The 20,647-nt window shown below is 40.1% G+C and overlaps 1 protein-coding gene across 1 annotated transcript; it reads right to left on the bottom strand.

Moving 5' to 3' along the window:
- Nucleotides 1-214: 214 nt before the first annotated feature.
- On the bottom strand, nt 215-1,678 carry CCDC71L (coiled-coil domain containing 71 like). Its single transcript, XM_045089670.1, has one exon. It carries the CDS (start codon nt 1,357-1,359, stop codon nt 649-651), a length of 711 nt encoding a protein of 236 aa, XP_044945605.1. The 5' UTR covers nt 1,360-1,678; the 3' UTR covers nt 215-648.
- Nucleotides 1,679-20,647: the final 18,969 nt, after the last annotated feature.

Below are 20,647 nucleotides of genomic sequence, written 5' to 3'. Positions count from 1 at the left end.
TACAAATCCTTACACTATTAAGAGTCATAAGCTTGAATTTCTTAGACAATATCCTTGGTCAAAGCTTTGGAATCCAGTTGAGATTCGGAAACGAGTGGGATTCAGAATACCCTGAGCACAAACTAGTGCAACACCTTTCAAAAATACATATTCGATCTTTCCTCCAAAAAGAGGGGTGGCAGTCAAAAAAGACAAAAGGGGAGAGCAGGGGGGGTGGATGAACAGCAAGTAAATTCTAGCTTTATTACACAAGCACGAAACCAAATTCCTTTGGAAAAAGAATGACTTCGGAGGACTTCCAGACCAGTGAGGTAGAGAGTCCAAAAGGGAGAAAACGGATCTGCCCCTATAGTCCTGGAGACGTATCAGTCTGGGCTTAGGAAGAAAGGGGACCTCCCTTGCAGGTCCAGCCGTCTCCTCCTTCCGCAAACCTGGTGCTGGGAGGCAGCAGAGGGCACACCTGCCCCGGAGTCCCAGACGGCGGCGCCGCATCCCGGGGACGCGGGCCGGGAAAGCCCATCCGGTGCTTCTTCGCCCGTAAAGTGCACTAGGGGACGCGGTCCAGGCCGGATCTGTAAACACTCGACTGTCACTTGTTCACCCCTCCAGGCGGAAGCCGTCCCGGGGCGCAGGGGCCAGGGCCGCAGCTCACGCCCGGGGCACCGGGAAGCGGCGAAGCCTCACCACGGGTTCCAGGTTCACTCGCAGGACTTGGCGTGCCCGTCGCCGCGCCGCCGCCAGGCTGCGCTCGCCCCACACGTCGCCGCCGACGCGGATGGTGGGGAAGGTGGTCAGCGTCGGGGTGGCCGCCCTCCAGATTTCCTCCAGGGTGCGGCCCCCGAAGCAGGGCCCGGGGACCGCGGGCTTGGCCGGGCAGCTGTCCTCGGGGGCCGGCGGCGGCGGCGGCGGCGGCGGCGGCGGGCCCGGCGGGGCCCCCCTCCGGCGGGCGGCGGCCGCCCGGGCTCCGCGGCGCCTCCTCCTGGCCGCCGGCCTGCGCGTCTGGCCGCGGGCCGCGGGGGGCGGCGGGGGGTCGGGGACCAGGGCCCGGCAGGAGGAGTAGCCGTAGACGTCCTTGCTGCGCAGGATGTGCGGGGAGAACTGGTGCTTGAGGCTGCAGAGGAAGCTCCAGAGCTCCGCGTCCGAGCTCATGAACTCCGTGCTGCGGGGCATGAACAGCTTGAAGGCGTCGCCCAGCGCCTTGGTGCTGTCGGCCAGCGACAGTTGCGACCGCGAGTACACCACCTTCTCCTCCCGCGCCTCCAGCTCGGCCCCTCCTCCGGCCCTAAAGCCGCCGCCCCGGGCAGCCGGGGCCGGGGCCGCCGGGGGCCGGCGCCGCCGCCTCTTCACGCTGCGCCGCATCGGAGGCCGCTCGGGGCCGCCCGCGCTCGCCGGGTCTCGCCGCCGCCGCCGCCGCCGCCGCCCCCGCCCGCGTCCGGCTCCGCGGCGGCGGCCGCTGCTGGCGCCTCCGGGCCGGCGCGTCTCTCGCTACTTTTCTCGCCTCGGCCGCCGCCCCTCCCCCTCCGAGGGCGGAAGACGCGGGTGAATATCCTGCCGCCCGGTACAAGATGGCGGCCGGCGCCCACCCCTGGGCTTTGTCATTGGACGGCGCCTGGCCCCCTGGTTTCTTTCTTCTCCTCTCTAGCCTCCTTTCGCCCTCTGCCTTTCTTTAAATGCGCCCGCCTCGGGCCCCTCCCACCATGGCCCCGACTCCACCCATTGGGTGCTCTCCGAAGAGAGGCGGGGACTAATGGGGGAGAGGCCAGTTCCTGGAAGATGGTGCTGGGGTGGGTGGTGGTGGTGGACCTTGAACGTCAGTCAACAGTTGGGTGGGCATGTGGGGAGGATGCCATGTCTACAGTAAGAGGTGGACTTCAGCTCCACCTTGGGGAGAGCCCCTCTCAGAGTGAGTGGGTGCATTCGTGGATGGAGCTGGGTGCATAACAAAGGAAGACCTGCCCCAAGGGCTGTCCCTCCTATCACAGCAAGGGAGTCTGGAGACAAATCTAGGAGGAATGGGCCTTTCAGTTCCCTTCTAAACCTTCAAAGACCTCTTTCGGCATCTTCATCCAACTCGTTCCTCTTTTGGTCCTGATCCATCTCAAGCAACAAATCATAATCCAGAATCATTCAGCCAACATGGACAGCGTTGGTGAGATTATCTCTTTCTAGACAATGGAACCATGTTCATATTTAAGAGATACTCTGCTAATCGGGAAAGCAAAGCCTATTATGCCTGTAATACTCAACACTCTTTGCTCAAGTTGATCAGAGATCAATTACAACAAAGCCATTCTCCTTAATGAAAACATCTATGTTTTCAAATATGTAGATCTTTCTAAATGACTGCACTTCACTTTTCATTTAGTTTCAGTATGCTCATTTGCAGCACCATCTCCATCATTCAGAAAAGATGCAGCATCACAATCAAAAAAGTTCTTTTGATAATACATTGTTAAAACCACATTTCCTTTTGTGTTTGAGGAGAGGACTATGAACGTTTAGAGAATAGTGGTCATTCTCCAGTCTCCTTTTCTATCCTGACTGGCACTCTAATGGCCAGTCCATGTTTGCTGAGTAAACCAATAAAATACGATGATTATTTGCAATGAGGTGAGAAAGAAGGATATAGTGAAATTGCTTAGAACAGCATAATTTTATATTTTCCATTTATTATGCAATTTTCTCTTAACTCCCTTAAATTTTTTAAGATTAAAAAAAAAAAAACTCTCAATACTTAGAACTTTAAAGTAAGCATGCAAATTTTACCCTTCAGTGAGCATCTTATTTTGCAGTAGAAAACTGATAAAGCACAGAAGTTTAATCATTTGCATTCAGTTGCTAATAGTTCCCTCCAATATTTGAGCTGAAAGATACCAAGTTCAGTCTCCTTATTTCACAGATGAGGAAATTTGGACCCACAGAGGTTCAGGAATACTGCTTGTTGAGAGCAGGACCGGGACCATGGTTTAGGTTATTGAATTCCTAACTTAGTGATCTTTATATTCCACCAGAGGCTTTTCAAATTGTGCTGCCCAGACTCAAGAGGTTCAATGGGAAATGCTTACTGCGTGAGTGAAGTGACAAAGGACAGAGCTGTACCCCTATTTCTACTTGAACTCCACCCAGAATGGAGCAGTCTTATATTGGGCTAAACAGATATTTTGTTTGAACCAGACAATATTTTGTTTAGTGACAATAAAAACTAAACCAAAACTAATTGGAAAGTTGTTTCTCTACACCAAGGCACCCTCCCCACACAATGGGTTTATGGAAAAAACAGAACTGCGCATCAGGAGACCAGTTCTCTGCCTACCAAAAATCATGGCAACTTTCTGAAGAGAAAATAATTTTCCTAGAAAAGCACACCTGATCTCAGACCAAGATTAAAGAGCCAATTACCAGCTTCTTAAGTCTTTATAAAGAATTTATATTACAACTTTTTACATTGCAATTAGTTTTCTTGATCATTCTGGGAACACATAGTAATGTGAGATTTGAGTAACTTCCATTGGAATGCCCCAGCAGACTGACATAGAAAATCTTACAGAGTGAGCCAGCAGAATGATAAGGAAACTTCATAATAAAAGAAGAGGGTAAAATAAGGATTTATGTACTCCTGGCTTCTCATACTCCTTTCTTCCATGTTAATCATATTATAAGTACTTCAGGGTCTTTTGCCACATAAATACTTAACAGGCATCTATATAAACTTACAGATTTGACTTCAACTAAGACACTAAATTTTTCTTTAATGCAATTTTGATTCTAAGAAAACATAACACTTCAGCAAACTGGCAAGTATTAAACAGTTGTTTTATAATACATGCTCATTTAATTTACTTAAAATGAAACTTTTTTGTAATACTTTTAGGAACTACTATCATGTTAAATTGCTTAAAATATCATATGCTTTTAAATATGGCATATGTCTTCTCTCTATTCCTTTTTTCTCTAGTTCTTTCTTTTTCTCTTACGTTTCTTCTTGACCTCTAGCTTTTGATTAACTGAAATCCTTATCCATTCTCTGTAAGTAAAATTTACTCATAAAAACAATACATTTCTTCTTGTGCTTGGGACTGTCCTGAGACACTATAAAGTTTATGGAAAGCTGTCAAATTTTTGTGCTTAGAGGACGACTGTCTGAAATCCTGAGTTTATTCCTTTACCTCTCACAGGGAATGATGCTTCCCATATCAGATAATTAAGTGGTGGATTATGAGAATGAACAGAAAAAAAACTAGCTGTATCGGTATATTTTCTGAATATGTAAGTTATATAGCTTAAAAATAAATCTAAGCAGAATAAAGTGAAGAAAACTAAAATACATCTCCTAGCTGCCTACACCTCTGCTTTAAAACCCCACATCTAGGGGTGCTTGGGTGGCTCAGTGGGTTAAAGCCTCTGCCTTCAGCTCAGGTCATGATCCCAGGGTCCTGGGATCAAGGGCCGCTTCAGGCTCTCTGCTCAGCAGGGAGCCTGCTTCCCTCTCTCTCTCTGCCTACTTGTGATCTCTGTCTGTCAAATGAATAATTAAATTTTTTTTTAAAAACCCCACATCTAGAAAACAATCTGCTTCTTGAAAAGTGGCCATTAAATAAAAAGTATATGTAAATGAATATAGTCAACTAATTTATGACAAAGGAGAGAAAAATATAATAAGGAAAATATAGTCTCTTCAAAATACGGTATTGGGAAAACTGGACCCACTTTCTTACACCATATACAAAAATAAACACAGAATGAATTAAAAACCTAAATGTGAGACATGAAATCATTAAACTCCCAGAAGAAAACATAGGCAGTAATCTCTTTGACATCAGCCTTTGCAACATTTTCTAGATGACTTTTCCTCAGGCAAGGGAAATAAAAGCAAAAATAAGCTATTTGGGACTATATCCAATTAAAAAGCTTTTTCACACGAAAGGAAACCGCCAACAAAACAAAAAGACAACCCACAAAATAGGAGAAGATAATTTGTAAATGATAAATCTGATAAAGGGTTAATACCCAAAATATATAAAGAACTTACAAAAATCAATAGCAAAAAACCAATCCAATGAAAAAAAAAAATGGACAAAGAACCTGAACGGACATTTTCCCAAAGATATACAATGGCCAATACACACAGGAAAAGATGCTCAACATCACTAACTATCCGGGAAATTAAAATCAAAACCACAAGAAGATATTACCTCACACCTATCAGAATGGCTGGTATCAGAAAGACAAGAAATAACAAGTGTGGTGAGGATGTGGAGAAAAAAGAACCATGTACTGTTGGTAGGACTACAAGCTGGTACAACCACTGTGGAAAACAATGTGTAGTTTCCTCAAAAAATTAAAAATAGAAATAGCATACAATTCAATAATTCTACTACTGGGTATTTAACCAAAGAAAACAAAAACACTAATTTGAAAAGATATATGCACCCTATGTTTATTTCAGCATTATTTACAATAGCCAAGTATGGATGCAACCCAAGTGTCTATTGTAGATGAATGGATAAAAAAGAAATGGTACGTGTATATATAATGGAATACTATTCAACCATTAAAAAGAATAAGATGTCCAATCAAGAAATGGGCAGAGGACATGAACAGACATTTCTGCAAAGAAGACATCCAGATGGCGAACAGATACATGAAAAAGTGCTCCATATCACTCGGCATCAGGGAAATACAAATCAAAACCACAATGAGATATCACCTCACACCAGTCAGAATGGCTAAAATCAACAAGTCAGGAAATGACAGATGCTGGCGAGGATGCGGAGAAAGGGGAACCCTCCTACACTGTTGGTGAGAATGCAAGCTGGTGCAGCCACTCTGGAAAACAGCATGGAGGTTCCTCAAAATGTTGAAAATAGAACTGCCCTATGACCCAGCAATTGCACTATTGGGTATTTACCCTAAAGATACAAATGTAGTGATCCAAAGGGGCACATGCACCCAAATGTTTATAGCAGCAATGTCCACAATAGCCAAACTATGGAAAGAACCTAGATGTCCATCAACAGATGAATGGATCAAGAAGATGTGGTATATATACACAATGGAATACTATGCAGCCATCAAAAGAAATGAAATCTTGCCATTTGCAACAACATGGATGGAACTAGAGCGTATCATGTTTAGCGAAATAAGTCAAGCAGAGAAAGACAACTATCATATGATCTCCCTGATATGAGGAAGTGGTGATACAACATGGAGGCTTAAGTGGGTAGAAGAAGAATAAATGAAACAAGATGGGATTGGGAGGGAGACAAACCATAAGTGACTCTTAATCTCACAAAACAAACTGAGGGTTGCCGGGGGGAGGGGGTTTGGGAGACGGGGGTGGGATTATAGACATTGGGGAGGGTATGTGATTTGGTGAGTGCTGTGAAGTGTGTAAACCTGGTGATTCACAGACCTGTACCCCTGGGGATAAAAATATATGTTTATAAAAAATAAAAAATTAAAAAAAAAAAAAGAATAAGATGTCATTTGCAATAACAGATGTACCAAGAAGGTATTATGCTAACTGAAATAAGTTAGACCAAGAAAGACAAATACTATATGACTTCACTTATATGTGAAATCTAAAAAATAAAACAAGTGAGCAAACAAAAACGCAAAACTAGAACCATAAATACAGAGAACAAACTGTTGGTTGCCAGAAGGAGCAGGGGGGGATGGGCAAAATGGGTGAAGGGAATGGGAGGTACAGGTTTCCAGTTATGTAATGAATAAGTCATGAGGATGAAAGGCACAGCACAGGGAATATAATCATGGGTATTATAATAGTCTTGTATTGTGACAGATGGTAACTACACTTGTGGTGAGCAGAGTATAATGTATAGAGTTGTTAAATCACTAAGTTGTACCCCTGAAACTAATACAACATAGTATATCAACTATACATCAATATTTTAAAAGCTATTTTTTTTAAAAGTATATATACATTGTTGTGAAAATCAGTTTTGGGATCAAATAGATCTTTACTTTAAAAAATCCTCAGGAAAAAAAATATCCTGAGACATATTTTTTAGCCTTTCTGAGCCTTGTTTTTCTCATCTATAAAATGGACATAAACTCTATTTTAATTGATTGCTCTGAAGAGTGGATGAGATAACATTCATAAACCACTTACTATAGTGCCTGGATCACAGTAAGCATCCAATAAATACCAGCTATCCTTCCTTATTTTTCTTATCAAATCATGAGTATTTTACTTGATTTAACCAACATATTTCAAACCCTGTATTACAGTGGAAGCCAAGAGATTTTTTCTTAAATAATAAACTGTTGAGAGGAAAGTGCTAGAAGGAAATTTAGAGATCCTCTAATGAGCCCAACACTCTTTTTTTTTTTTCATTTTCAGCATGTCACGTTAGTCACCATAAATCAATAGTTTTTGATTCAGTGTTCCAAGATTCATTATGTACAACACCCAGTGATCCATGCAATCTGTGCCCTCCTTATCACCCACTACCAGGCTCACCCATCCCCCCACCGCCCTCCCCTCCAAAACCCTCAGTTTGTTTCTCAGAGTCCACAGTCTCTCATGGTTCATCTCCCCCTCTGATTACCCCCTTCACTTTTCCTTTCCTTCTCCTATTGTAATCCATGTTATTACTTATGTTCCATAAGTAAGTGAAACCATATGATAATTGACTTTTACTCTTAATCCAGATGAGAATATTGAGATGTTAAGAAATCTACCCAATTTCACATGGCTGCATAGTGGAAGACTATGAACTAGAACTTAGATTTCTGTTAGTCCAGAGTGGTTTCTAACATTCTTGTATTTAGTCCAAAGAGATAGCATTAATTTTTAGTTCAAATGAAATTAAATAGAGCATGATTCATCAAAAAACATTTCAGCCTGTTCATTAGAACCATTCTAAAGTCATTTAGATTTTTCTACAAAAGATATTTCAAAGCTTCGATATGTTCTAATTAATATTGCTATGTGAAGTAGAGAAAGGCCATATAAACTGAGAGGCTAGGACTTCCACTTTCAGAAGAATGAAATACATTTAATTTCCCTATTCCTCCTGCTACTTACAACTTAAACTCTGGACTTAAACTGAACATAAAAAGACTGAAAAATGGAGAGGAGAAAGTAGACAGGCTGGGCACCTCAGAGCCCAAAGAACAACACAGCAATGTGTTCTCTAGGTTTTCTTTTTTTCTCTTTTTCATACACATCTTTGATTGCTAGAGAAGCCAATGACCCAGAAATGCCAACAGATGTAGATATAAAAAGCTCCAAAAAATTTTGTTCTAACTATAGGTCCAGCAAAGGAGCAGCCTAAGCAAGACAAAAAAACCTTTTAGAAAATAATCTACTACAGCAAAACATCACCCAAAAAAACTATGGCTTGTACCCTCACCAGACTATAAAAAGGCACCCACTAACCCAGCTGGGGTGGTATCAGAGATGGCTAACTAGGAGATCACAACTCTCATCCTTGCTGGGCAATAAAGAGGCACTCCTTCCCCATACGGTCAGGGGAGACAATGCGGGGAGCAGTAACAAGACACTTCTGTCCCTCCCACTCAGGGATCTAGCAGTAAAGGTCTGGTGGGGAGCTACCATGCCCACCCCAACCCAGCAATAATGAGAAGCCTCTTTCCCTGACTAAGGTGACACTGGAGACAGGGTTGGAAACCTGGACCTCTACTCAGCAGTACAGAGTCAGTATCCCTCCCATTCCCTGTTGGGACAGTGTTGGAGAAAACCAACTAAAACAGACAGTTTAAATAATATCCAGAGTCTCATGACATAATAACCAAAATGTTCAGGTTTCTATTAAAATCAATTATCATACCAAGAACAAGGAAGATCTCAAATGGAATGTTAAAAGAAAATCAACAGATGCCAACACTGAGATGAGAAAAATCTTAGAATTACATACAGTTAAAGACATTAGAATTATATACAATTGAATATATAAGATTATATGCACAATTATCTAAACTGCCATCATAAATACACTTTAACAAGCAATTATGAGCATTCTTGAAACTGACAAATAAAGAAAAACCTGCCATAGAGAAATAAAACATCTCAGCAAAGAAAAAGGAAATATAAAGAACCAAATGGAAATTTTAGAACTGAAAAATACAATAATTGAAATAAAGAGCTTAGTAAATGGTCTGGTCTAAATAGAAGAAAAGAGAGGATGGAGGAAAGAACTGGTGAACTTGAAGATAGAACAATAACTATTACCCAGTCTGAACAAGAGTAAAAAATAGATTTTAAAAAAAGCAAACAAAACAGGGTCTCAGGGACCTGTGGAACTATAAGATCTGATACTTGTGTCATCAGAGGCTTGCAAGGAGGGGAGAAAGAAGGTAGGGCTGAAAAAGTATGTCAAAAAATGTGAAATAATGACTGAAAATGTTCTGAATTTGGCAAAGACACAAACCTAAGTAAGTTAAACTCAAAAAATCTACATCAAGTCACATCATTATCAAACTTCTGAAAACCAAAGACGATGAAAAACATGTTGAATATACTGAGATAAATATGACACCTTAACTGTAAGGGATAAACCATACGAATGACCAGATTTCTCATCAGAAACCACGGAGACCAGAAGAAGGTGGCTTAACATTTTTCAAGTGCTAAAAGAAAAGAACTGTCAACCCAGATTCCATAGGAAAATACCATTCTACAATGAAGAGGAAATCAAGACATCCTCACATGAAGCAAACTCCAAAATAATAGATAAAGGAAGTTCTCTAACAGAAGAGAACCAATAAAAGAAGGAACCTTGGAACATCAGGAAGGAAAGAAGAACTACAGTAAGCAAAAATGTGTCTAAATATGACGGACTTTTTCTTTTCCTATTGGGTTTGCTAAATTGTGTTGGATGGTTCTTATGAACTGAACATGCTCTTCCAAATTTAAAAGTTGAAGCCCTAACCACTAAGGTGACCATCCACCCAGGATCTGTGAGCAGGTATTAAGGTTAAAATATCGGGGGATCCTATTCCCATAGAGTTTTCTCTCTCTACCACATGAGGACACAGAGAGAAAGTAATCATCAGTGAACCAGGAAAACAGCTCTTACCAGGAACTGAATCAGATGGGATCTTGATCTTGGACTTCTCAGACGCCAGAACCATGAGAAAGTGATTTCTGTTGTTGAAGCCACACTGGCTGTGGTATATTTGTTATGGCAGCCCAAATGGACTCCGACACAATGGTTGAAGTAAAAATTGTAACACTGTTCAATGCAGTTCTAAATGTGTGTCAAAGAAATAATTACAACAAATATATTAGAAACGGGGAGGATAAAGAGACATAAAGGGAGTTAAGGTTTCTATATTTTGCTGGAACTGACACCAGTGCACTGCAGTTAAGTCATGTATAAATGGCATTGTGCCTAGAGCAGCCACTAAAAGCCTACTGAAAAAGGCATACTCAAAAACACTGTGGACAAACTGTACTCACTATGGTGGCACATATGCTAAAATTAGAACAATAAAGGGAAGATTAAGAATGTACAATGGGAAAAAAGATAGTGTCTTCAACAAATGGTGTTGGGAAAACTGGACAGCTATATGCAAAACAATGAAACTGAACCACTTTCTTACATTATACACAAAAATAAACTCAGAATGTAATAAAGACCTAAATGTGAGACCTTAAACCATAAAATTCACCTAGAAGAAAACATAGGCAGTAATCTCTTCGACATCAGCCGTAGAAACATTTTTCCAGATATGTGTCCTCAGGTGAGAGAAATAAAACAAAATTAAACTGTTGGAACTACAACAAAATAAAGTGTTTTTTTTTTTAACACAGCAAAAGAAACCATCAGCAAAACAAAACAAAATAACCCACTAAATGGGATAGATATTTGCAAATGAGCTATCTAATAAGGGGCTAATATCTAAAATATGAAAAAAAAAACTATAAAACTCAACACCAAAAACTAATCTAATTAAAAATTGGCAGAAGCCATGAATAGATAATTTTCCGAAGAAGACATACGATGGCCAACAGACACATAAAAAGATGCTCAATATCACTGATCATCAGGGAAATGTGAATCAAAACCACAATGAGATACCACTTCATACCTGTCAGGATGGCTAGTATCAAAAAGATAAGAAACAAGTGTTGGTGAAAGTGCAAGAAAAAAGGAGGCTTCGTGCACTGTTGATAGGACTGCAAACTGAAAGACTATATGTAGTTTCCTCAAGAAACTGAAAATAGAAACATTATACAATCTAATAATTCCACTACTATGTATTTACCCAAAGAAAACAAAACATTAATTTGAAAAGATACATGCAGTCCTATGTTTATTTCAGCACTATTTACAATAGCCAAGTAGGGAAGCAGCATATCCACCCATAGATGTATGGATAAAGAAATGGCGTAGGTGCGCACGCTCACACGCACGCATGCACTGGAGTACCACCCAGCCATAAAAAAAGAATGAGATCTTGCTATTTGTAAAAACATGGATGGATCTAGAGGGTATAGTGCTAACTGAGAAATAAGGCTGACAGAGAAAGGCATATGCCCTATGATTTTATTCATATATGGACTTTAAAAAACAAAGCAAACAAAGAAAAAAAGATAAAAAACAGACTCTCAAGGAGAACTGGAGGTTACCAGAAGGAAGGGGGGAATGGGTGAAATAGGTGAAGGGGACTAAGGGTACATTTATCTTGCTGAGCACTGAGTAATGATTATACTTGTTGAATCATTGTATTGTACGCCTAAAACTAATGTAACACTGTATGTTAATTATACTTGAATGAAAAAAATAAATTTTTAAAATTATAGATAAATCAGACAGAATTCTAAAAAAATGTTTAAGTAAGGCAGGAGATGAAAATAAAGAAATGAAAAACAGAGAACAGGCAGAAATAAAAATCAGAGGTTAATCTACAATATTAGGTTGTTTATTAACATTCATTGATGAATGACTGATCAAATCAGAAAATGCCCAAATGGAAAATGGATGAAGAAACTGGTCAGACTTGAAATTATCCGGGCCTGAAATTAACCAAAATTCTTGGTTCCTTGGGTCTAGTTAAAAGATTTTTCTTTTGTTTATTTAAAATCTACTTTCATTTTATTTTTACCCAGTCTTCTAGAGTTTCATAGAACTAATCTCAAAAACAAAATTTTAGCTTGTCAAAATTTCAAAGCAAGCAACTTCTTCATACTGTTAACTCATATTAAATTTAAAGTCAAATAAAATCTTAGTTTTTTTCCCCCATGTGAACATCTCCAAAATTATGTATGCTATGTACTATATTGTACTTGGAAGCCTTTATGCTTAACCTTATTAAATTTCATTTTATTAGCTTCAGTCCAATATTCCTATGTATTGTGACACTTTGGGATCTGGATTCTGTTATGTCTGATTTTGATTAATCCTTTTAGAAAATTAAACAAGAATCTTTCCACCTTAACAAAGCCACTTATTAGCACAGCTCGATGAGAAAGGCTTACATCATTCTAATGGCAATTTCTCCATGCTGATACATGTCCACTTTTTGAGTATGGTTGATTCATTAGCCTCAAGCCTGCCTTATATTATCATCACCTAGCTCACACTCTAACTCAGGAAGATATTATTAAGAACTTTGTCACATTTCAATGAAATCAAAATATGCACATGTGCGGGCTTTTGCCGAATCTACCACACTTGATATCCCTATCCAAAAAATGAAGTCATAGCAGTTTTTTATAAGCTCTCCAACTGTTCGATCTCAATTGTAGATTCCACTTGTTCTATTCCTTTCCTTAGTAACTTTGGAACTCAGCTGTAATGATTTTTAATTACATGTAAAAATAATCAGCGACTTAGAGACTATTAGTAACAGATTGGAAAAATACTAACATATTGAATCATAAATGTAGAAAAAAAGAACTAAGTATTAAAATGAACTAGATGAGTAGTGTCAATGAATTAGGGGCCTAACTTTAAAAACAATATTGCTGGGACAGCCTGGGTGGCTCAGTCAGTTAAGCATCTGCCTTTGTCTCTGGCCATGATCCCAGGGTCCCGAGATGGAGTCCCGCATCAGGCTCCTTGCTCAATGGGGAGCCTGCTTCTCCCTCTGCCTGCCGCTTCCCCTGCTTGTATTCTTTCTCTTTGACAAATAAATTTTAAAAACATTTTTTAAATTAAAAAAAAAACCACAAAAACAATATTCCTTCTTAGGCACATAAATAGGTTGTACAAAGTTTTTTGGTTTGTTTGTTTTTTTTTTTTTTTTTTTTGTAATTTTACTTAATGCTGCCCAAACTAAACTCCTAACATACGGTTCCAATCCTACCCCTTTACACTCAGAAACCCTCAGAAGACCTCCACTGCCTTCCAATTTAAGAAAAAAACTCTATGGCCTGATATTAAACACTTTCAAGTTATGACCCTAATAAACCTCTAAGACTGATTTATGCCTAGACCAAAGCAAAACTTTCTGCCAAACTTCACCACAAAACAGACCTAGAATGCCTATTCATTTGCTCTTTCAAATAATTTCAGGGTCTATTATATACCAAGCTAAATGCTAGAAATGAAGAGAAATGAGCAGAACTGTATCAGAAATCTGCCTCATGATGCATATTACAGGCTATTATTATTAGTGTCTTATTGCTGCTTTAACAAATTGCCATAAACTGGGTGCCTTGAAACACTACCAGTGCATTAGTGTAGAGTACTGGGGGTCTGCAGTGGGACACTGGGTTACTACCAAGCTGCCAGCAAGGCTACATTCCTTTCTGGACATTCTAGGGTTGAATCTATTTCCTTGCCTTCTCCAGCTTCTAGAAATCAGCCTCACTTCTGAGTTTATGTCCTATTCCCCCACCTTCAAAGGTGGCAATGGTACATCTCTCTGAGTCTTCTTCAATATTCACATCTCCTTCAAGCTCTTCCACTTCCTTCTTGAACCTTCCAGCATCCTCATGATTTCGCTGAACCTACCAGGATGTCCCAGGAGAATCTCCGGATTTTAGAGTCAGCTGATCAGCAACTTCAGTTTCATCAGCAACCTTAATTCCCATGCCATGTAACAGAACATATTAGTGTATTCCAGAGACCAGGATGTGAACATCTTTAGAGGACCATTATTCTGCATATGTAATTACAGGTTTAACTAGTAATAACACAGGTTTGACATATACTGAATATTCATATAGCCAGACTCCATACCAACCACTTCACAAGAGTCACTGCATTTAATCTTCTCAACAGTTCCATGAGGTAAGTACTATTGCATATGCCCCATTTTACAATGAGCAGTCTAGAGTTATTCTTTCCCATCTAAGTTTCTTTGCTCATTTTTCCCATCTTCTTATCTGCATCCATCCTTTGAGGCTCCTTGGTAAAGCCATATGACCTGCTCTATGCTCTCTTCCTTTTCTGAAGCTGTATTATTTTGCTTTAATCTCCCTGTAACACGCCCCCATCCATTCCCCACCATACTCTCATCTCCAGGAAAACTACTGTTACTGGGGCGCCTGGGTGGCTCAGTGGGTTAAAGCCTCTGCCTCCGCCTCAGGTCAATATTCCAGGGTCCGGGGATCGAGTCCCACATCAGGCTTTCTGCTCAGCAGGGAGCCTGTTTCCTCCTCTGTCTCTCTCTCTCTGCCTGCCTCTCTGCCTACTTGTGATCTCTGTCAAATAAATAAATAAAATCTTTAAAAAAGAAAACTACTGTTACTGAGGGGAATGTGTTGTATCTGTAAACTCTGTTGGAACAGAAGAAAGCTTGTGAACCATCTAGATTATAAACTCCTTCACAGCAAGACACATTAAAAGGCAGAAGCATTAAAAGGTGTGTCTTAGGGGTACCTAGGTGGCTCAGTGTGTTAAAGCCTGTGCCTTCGGCTTAGGTCTTGATCTCAGGGTCCTGGGATGGAGCCCCGCATCAGGCTCTCTGCTCAGCAGGGAGCCTGCTTCCTCCTCTCTCTCTCTCTGCCTGTCTCTCTGTCTACTTGTGATCTCTGTATGTCAAATAAATAAATAAAATCTTTAAAAAAAAATGTGTGCCTTACTCATTTTTCAACTTGTCATTTGTCATGTATATAGCAATAATGTCTTGATTTTTTTATCATATAATACTTTACAGTATAAAAATGTTTTAGCTATTTGATCCTCAAAGAGCTAAGTAAGAGAAACAAAAAACCTGTTGGTATACTCATTTTATGGACAAGGAAATGGAAGCCCAATAAATGTAACTATTGTGTTCAAGGTCAAAATGATAAAGCTGGACCGTGAACCAAAGTTTTCTGATTGAAAGACCAATATTCTTTTCTGTACTATTTCTCCCTGTTCATGGTAAAAACAATCAACAATTATTTTGAAGCAAAAAAAATTGTTTTTAGATTTTATTTATTTTTGAGAGAGAGAGTGTATACGGGAGCAGGGGGGAGGGGCAGAGGGAGAGGGAGAAGCAAACTCCCTGCTGAGCACAGAGCCTAATGCAGGGCTCAATCCCAGGATGACCTCGGCTGGAGGCAGATACTTAAGCAACTGAGCCACCCAGGTAACCCTTGCAGCAAAACTTTCAATGTCTAAGTTTATAGAATCTTCTTTGGCTCTCTTTATAACTTTGCGCTTCCCATTCTCATTTTATTCTCATTTTAAACCTTGAGTAACAATCCCTCTCAAATCTCTGAACAAAAGGGATAGAAAATAAATTACTTTTCAAAGATGAGAGACATAAAAAGTAGAACATTACGGACCAGTAGCTCTCAACTAGCTGGGGCAACAAGCCCAGGCAGCTAATGCAGTTGCCCAGGGTGCATGGCCAGGGGCCCCTAACAACCGCATCCAGTGCAGGCGGTACCAGTCTGGGTGAACACAGAAATCTCCTCAGCTGAAGAGGGAGCTTCCATTGCAATGGCTTCCTTTGGCAGTGGCTGCCACATCCTAGCCCGGGCACTGGAGAATTCTCAGGGAATAAAAATTTGGTATGATTTGGAAAAAGGAAAGGAAGGGAAAAGTTAAACTGATCCTAGTTTGTGGGCCTTTGTAAGAGTTACCAAAAAGGGGTGTGCTGTCTTAGGCACTTAGTATTTGCCTGCCAGTCAGCAGTGAATTCAAAACAAGTCAAATACATTTACCCCTCTTATGGCCCCTCCCCTTGAAACCCTACCCTACGTAAGAACAAGTCCTTGGCTGGACAAACTCACCTCCTCTGAAGGAGGAGCTTTCTCTTAGCCATTGCACAGAGGGCGGTTTATAGCAGACTTTGCGTAGAGGCTTATTTTTACTACCTCGCCATTATAATCACCATTTTATCCAATTCAACCCAACCTCTAAGGGATATGACCCACTTGTTTTTTTCTGCTTTGTACTCTAGAGGGGGACCCAGGATGGTTGAACCCTCTTCCAACTCTGAAGCAAAACCTGGGGATGAAATGCAAGCTGGGGTTGGTGGGGAGGGCTACAGTCCAGGTCCTCAATGGCACTGTTGATAATCAAATCAACCAAGACCGCCCATCTCCAGACATCTAGTTGAGGACTCAGTAGATGTCCTTATGACTCCAACTACTGTGATGGGAAGCCAAACACGTCCTAACTGATACAGACTGCTTGGTTATTATGACATGAGTTCTGTCCCCACTCCCACAGATGTCCCCTAACACACCTGCCCCCACTGACTACCAATGTTAGAACTTCTACAAAAACTGTTTTTTATTTCAAAATATATGGGAATGCAAACTGGTGCAGCACCTGTGGGAAACAGCATGGAGTTTCCATAAAAAGTTAAAAATAAAACTACCCTATGATCTAGCAATTGTACTACTGGGTATTTACCCAAAGAATATAAAAACACTAATTCAAAGGGATACATGCACTCTAATGTTTATAGCAGCATTATTTATTATAGCCAAATTACGGAAGCAGCCCACATAGCCAATGACTGATGAACGGATTAAAAAGGTCTGTTATATGTGTATACACACACACCCCACAATGGAATGTTACTCAGCCAACAAAAGGACAAAACCTTGCCATTTGGACAACATGGATGGACCTAGAGCATATAATGCTAAGCGAAATAGCCAGAAAAAGACAAATACCATAGGATTTCACTCATATGTGGAATTTAAACTTAAAACAAAGAAGAAAAGGGGCGCCTGGGTGGCTCAGTGGGTTAAAGCCTCTGCCTTCAGCTCAGGCATTGATCCCAGGGTCCTGGGATTGAGCCCCGCATCCGGCTCTCTGCTCAGCAGGGAGCCTGCTTCCCTTCCTCTCTCTCTGCCTGCCTCTCTGCCTACTTGTGATCTCTGTCTGTCAAATAAATAAATAAAATATTAAAAAAAAACACACAAAGAAGAAAAAAGGCGAAGCAAGGAACAGACTCTTGACTGCAGAGAACAAACTGATGGTTAACAGAGTGGAAGTGGATGGGGGATGAGTTAAATAGGTGATGGGGATTAAGGAGTATGCTTGCTGTGATGAGCACCGGGTGATGTATGGAAGTGTACATTGTATACCTATATACATTGTATACCTATATACCATTGTATATCTATATTGTACACCTGAAACTAATATAACCCTGTATGTTAACTGGAATTTAAATAAAAACATTTTTTAAAAAACAAGAAAAACAAAACAAAATAAAATAGGTGGAAATTTCCCTTTTGAGAAATTCCCCTACATTAGAATCTCATAGTAAATAATCACTGTCACAAGCAATGCATGACTAACTTAGAAAATATGTTAGAGAAGAAAATACCAGAAAGACCACAGGGTTTTATCATGTTTAAAATATTCCATTCAAATTACTTAACTCTGGTTTTTGAAGATTTGTAGCAAGATTTACTGGAACTATTTTCCCCAGACTGCAGCCAGGTCACTATTTCAGCAATCCTCTCCCACTCTGTCTAGCAACTAGGCTGTGACTCAGAGACCCTTTCTTTCCCTACAGGTGAAAAAGATCCAGGGTCTTCTCCCATACTGTTCTTCCGTTTCTATCACACTGCACCCACCAACGATTTTTTAAACTAATCAGACAGTAGGATATATGGTAGTGAACTTTACTATAAAATTCATTTATGGTGAAGATAATATTACCATAACACGGATTTTCATTTTTTAAATCTACTCAGTAACATCAATATTCAATGATCTATTTTCATGTTTCCTGAGATCTTCCAATTTTATGTTCTCACACAGCTTTCCACTTAACATGCAATTATTTCTCCATATTTTTATGCAATCTTAATACTTAATGCTTCCAGTTCTTCACCACAAAATATTTCTTTCATCAGGATGTTCAAATATAACAATTATAGGATATTTAGGACATAAGGACATTGTTTTCAGTTTTTCAGGATTATAAACAATGTTCAAATGCACCTTTTCAACATTTTTTCTTCTTTTCATTACTTTCCTAGGATAAATGTCCTGCATCAAGAAGCAAGAAAAAAGTGTACATTCCTTAGTACATATTACTATACTGATTTCTAGGAAGGTCATACCAACTTATAATACTTCAGCAACTTATGACTATGGTTTTATCCAACCATTCTAGCACTAAATGTTGTATACATTTAAGCATTTTTGCCTGCAATTATTATTTGATTTCCATTTCTTTTATTCCTAGTAAGAGTGAATATTTTATATTTCTTATCTTCTATTTATCATTTTTCTCTTCATGTTCTTTTACAATTATTTATTTATTGTGGTTTCTTGATGGTAAACATAGAAAACGTATCAGTCTATTATGCTGTTAAATAAACTTTTATTACATATCATTGGATATGTAATAAAATTACATATTTGAAAATTAGGAAAATTTTCACTGAAATTTAGAATTAAGGTCTACAGAGGTAATATTTTCTTTAAAGGTTAGTTTCTTATTATCCCACTTACATAGGCATATACCTTGCTTTAATGTTCCTGTTTATTCTGCGAACAAGCAATTCCCTATGCTCTTTTAACTGTCTTCCCACATTTTGATCTGTAATTTCAATAGGATGATAGGTGGCAGGCTTATCAAACAGAAATCCCATGAAGTCGTAAGATAGCTAATACCCTCCTGAACCATCTGAAACAATGAACCAATTCTAAAACATGTAATTTCATAGAAATAAGTATAAAGTTTAAGCCTGGGGTCTAAGAACTCAACTATAAAAATATAACATAAAAGAACTGTATCTTAGTAGCAGCACATTTAAAGGAACAAAGGGATTCAGCTGGCAGCAGGCTTCATAGGAGTCCACGGTAGACATTTCTAAGACCTTATCTGATCCTACAATTACCCAACAAATAATTGCTCTGCTCTGCACGTTTTAGACCACTCCTGGGCTATTGTGTATGGTTCTGGGACACTGGTGCACTAGAGTCTATTTCCCAGAAGAACAATAAGGAAGACAAAGTGACTCAACACTAGATCATGGAAAGAATGGGAAGTTGGCTTGGGATATTTTGCCTGGAGACTAGCAGTCTCATGTAGGATGTTATTACTGACTTGCAAACACTTTAATATTTGCATGTTCTCTGAGGATCTAATTAGGGAAGCAACTAGCCATGGAGCCATCGTATGATTGGAAAAGAGCACCCTCATTAGACAGATGAATTTGAAAAAAGTGCCCCCTTCTCTGTACAAATGCTGCAATCACGATTTGGGGCAGAGTAGGGCTGCATTTCAGTCCCCATTCGTTCCCTAGGTCACTCATTTTTTGTGTACAAGTTGTTTAATTTTATACAGTGGCCCTAATGCTTAAAAAGGGCCAATAAATGATGGTCATGGACTAAATCCAGCCTGTCATCTGTTTTGGTAAAATTTTGTTGAAGACACCACACCCGTGTACTGCCTGTGTCTGCTTTCCCACCACAGTGGCAGAGCTGAGTAGTGACAAAGGGCTGTAGATCTGCAAAGCCTAACATATTTGCCATCTGGCTCTTCACAGAAAGAGTTTACCATCTCTTCACAAATACCAGAATTTGCAGTGACCATTAAGGACTTAAAAGGACAGTGCTCATTTTTAAGAAGATTTTGGGAAAAAAATTTCTTGAAACTTCCCAATTATTAGGCTATTTAATTGTCCTTCAGCAATATGATGTTGTTAGAGTGCATATGTGTTAGAAGCTTCGGTGTGTGAATAACCGAAATTCACTTGGCTTCGATTAAGCAGGGAGAGGTTGTTGGAAGGGTAGCTTGGTATCTCTGAGAATCCAATCCAATCTGGAGATGCCCCTGGGCCTCTGATAAGGACCAGAACCAAGGGCCAAGCTTTGTAAGGAACCTAGAAGACCTTGATCCCCATTCCCTATCTCTGCCTCTCTCTGTGTACTCAATTTATTTCCCTTATAATGACATTTTATTTTTTTAAGATTTTATTTACTTATTTGACAGAGCACACAAGCAGTGGGAGCAGCAGGAAGAGGGAGAAGCAGGCTTCCCGCAGAGCAGGGAGCCCGACTTGGGACTTGATCCCAGGACCCTAGGATCTTGACATGAGCCTAAAGCAGACGCTTAACGGAATGAGCCACCCAGGTGCCCCTTGTAATGACTTTTTAATGCAAAGTTAGAATTACATAGTTTTAAAACTCACTGTTCTATAAGACAAATGAAGAGCGGCTCCCACCCTGCTTCTCACGCCTTGGGGGTCATTTCCCAGAAGCAACCATTTCTCAACTCTTCTGGCATTTCTTCCACC

This window comes from Mustela putorius, unplaced genomic scaffold, assembly GCF_011764305.1.
Source record: "Mustela putorius furo isolate JIRA1106 unplaced genomic scaffold, ASM1176430v1.1 tig00003845_pilon_pilon_pilon, whole genome shotgun sequence".
Taxonomy (NCBI): domain Eukaryota; kingdom Metazoa; phylum Chordata; class Mammalia; order Carnivora; family Mustelidae; genus Mustela; species Mustela putorius.
This window is presented reverse-complemented; position numbering and strand designations above follow the sequence as displayed.

What these genes read in the sequence shown, in the direction of transcription:
- CCDC71L (XM_045089670.1), bottom strand. Translation starts at nt 1,359, where the DNA reads ATGCGGCGCAGCGTGAAGAGGCGGCGGCGCCGGCCCCCGGCGGCCCCG.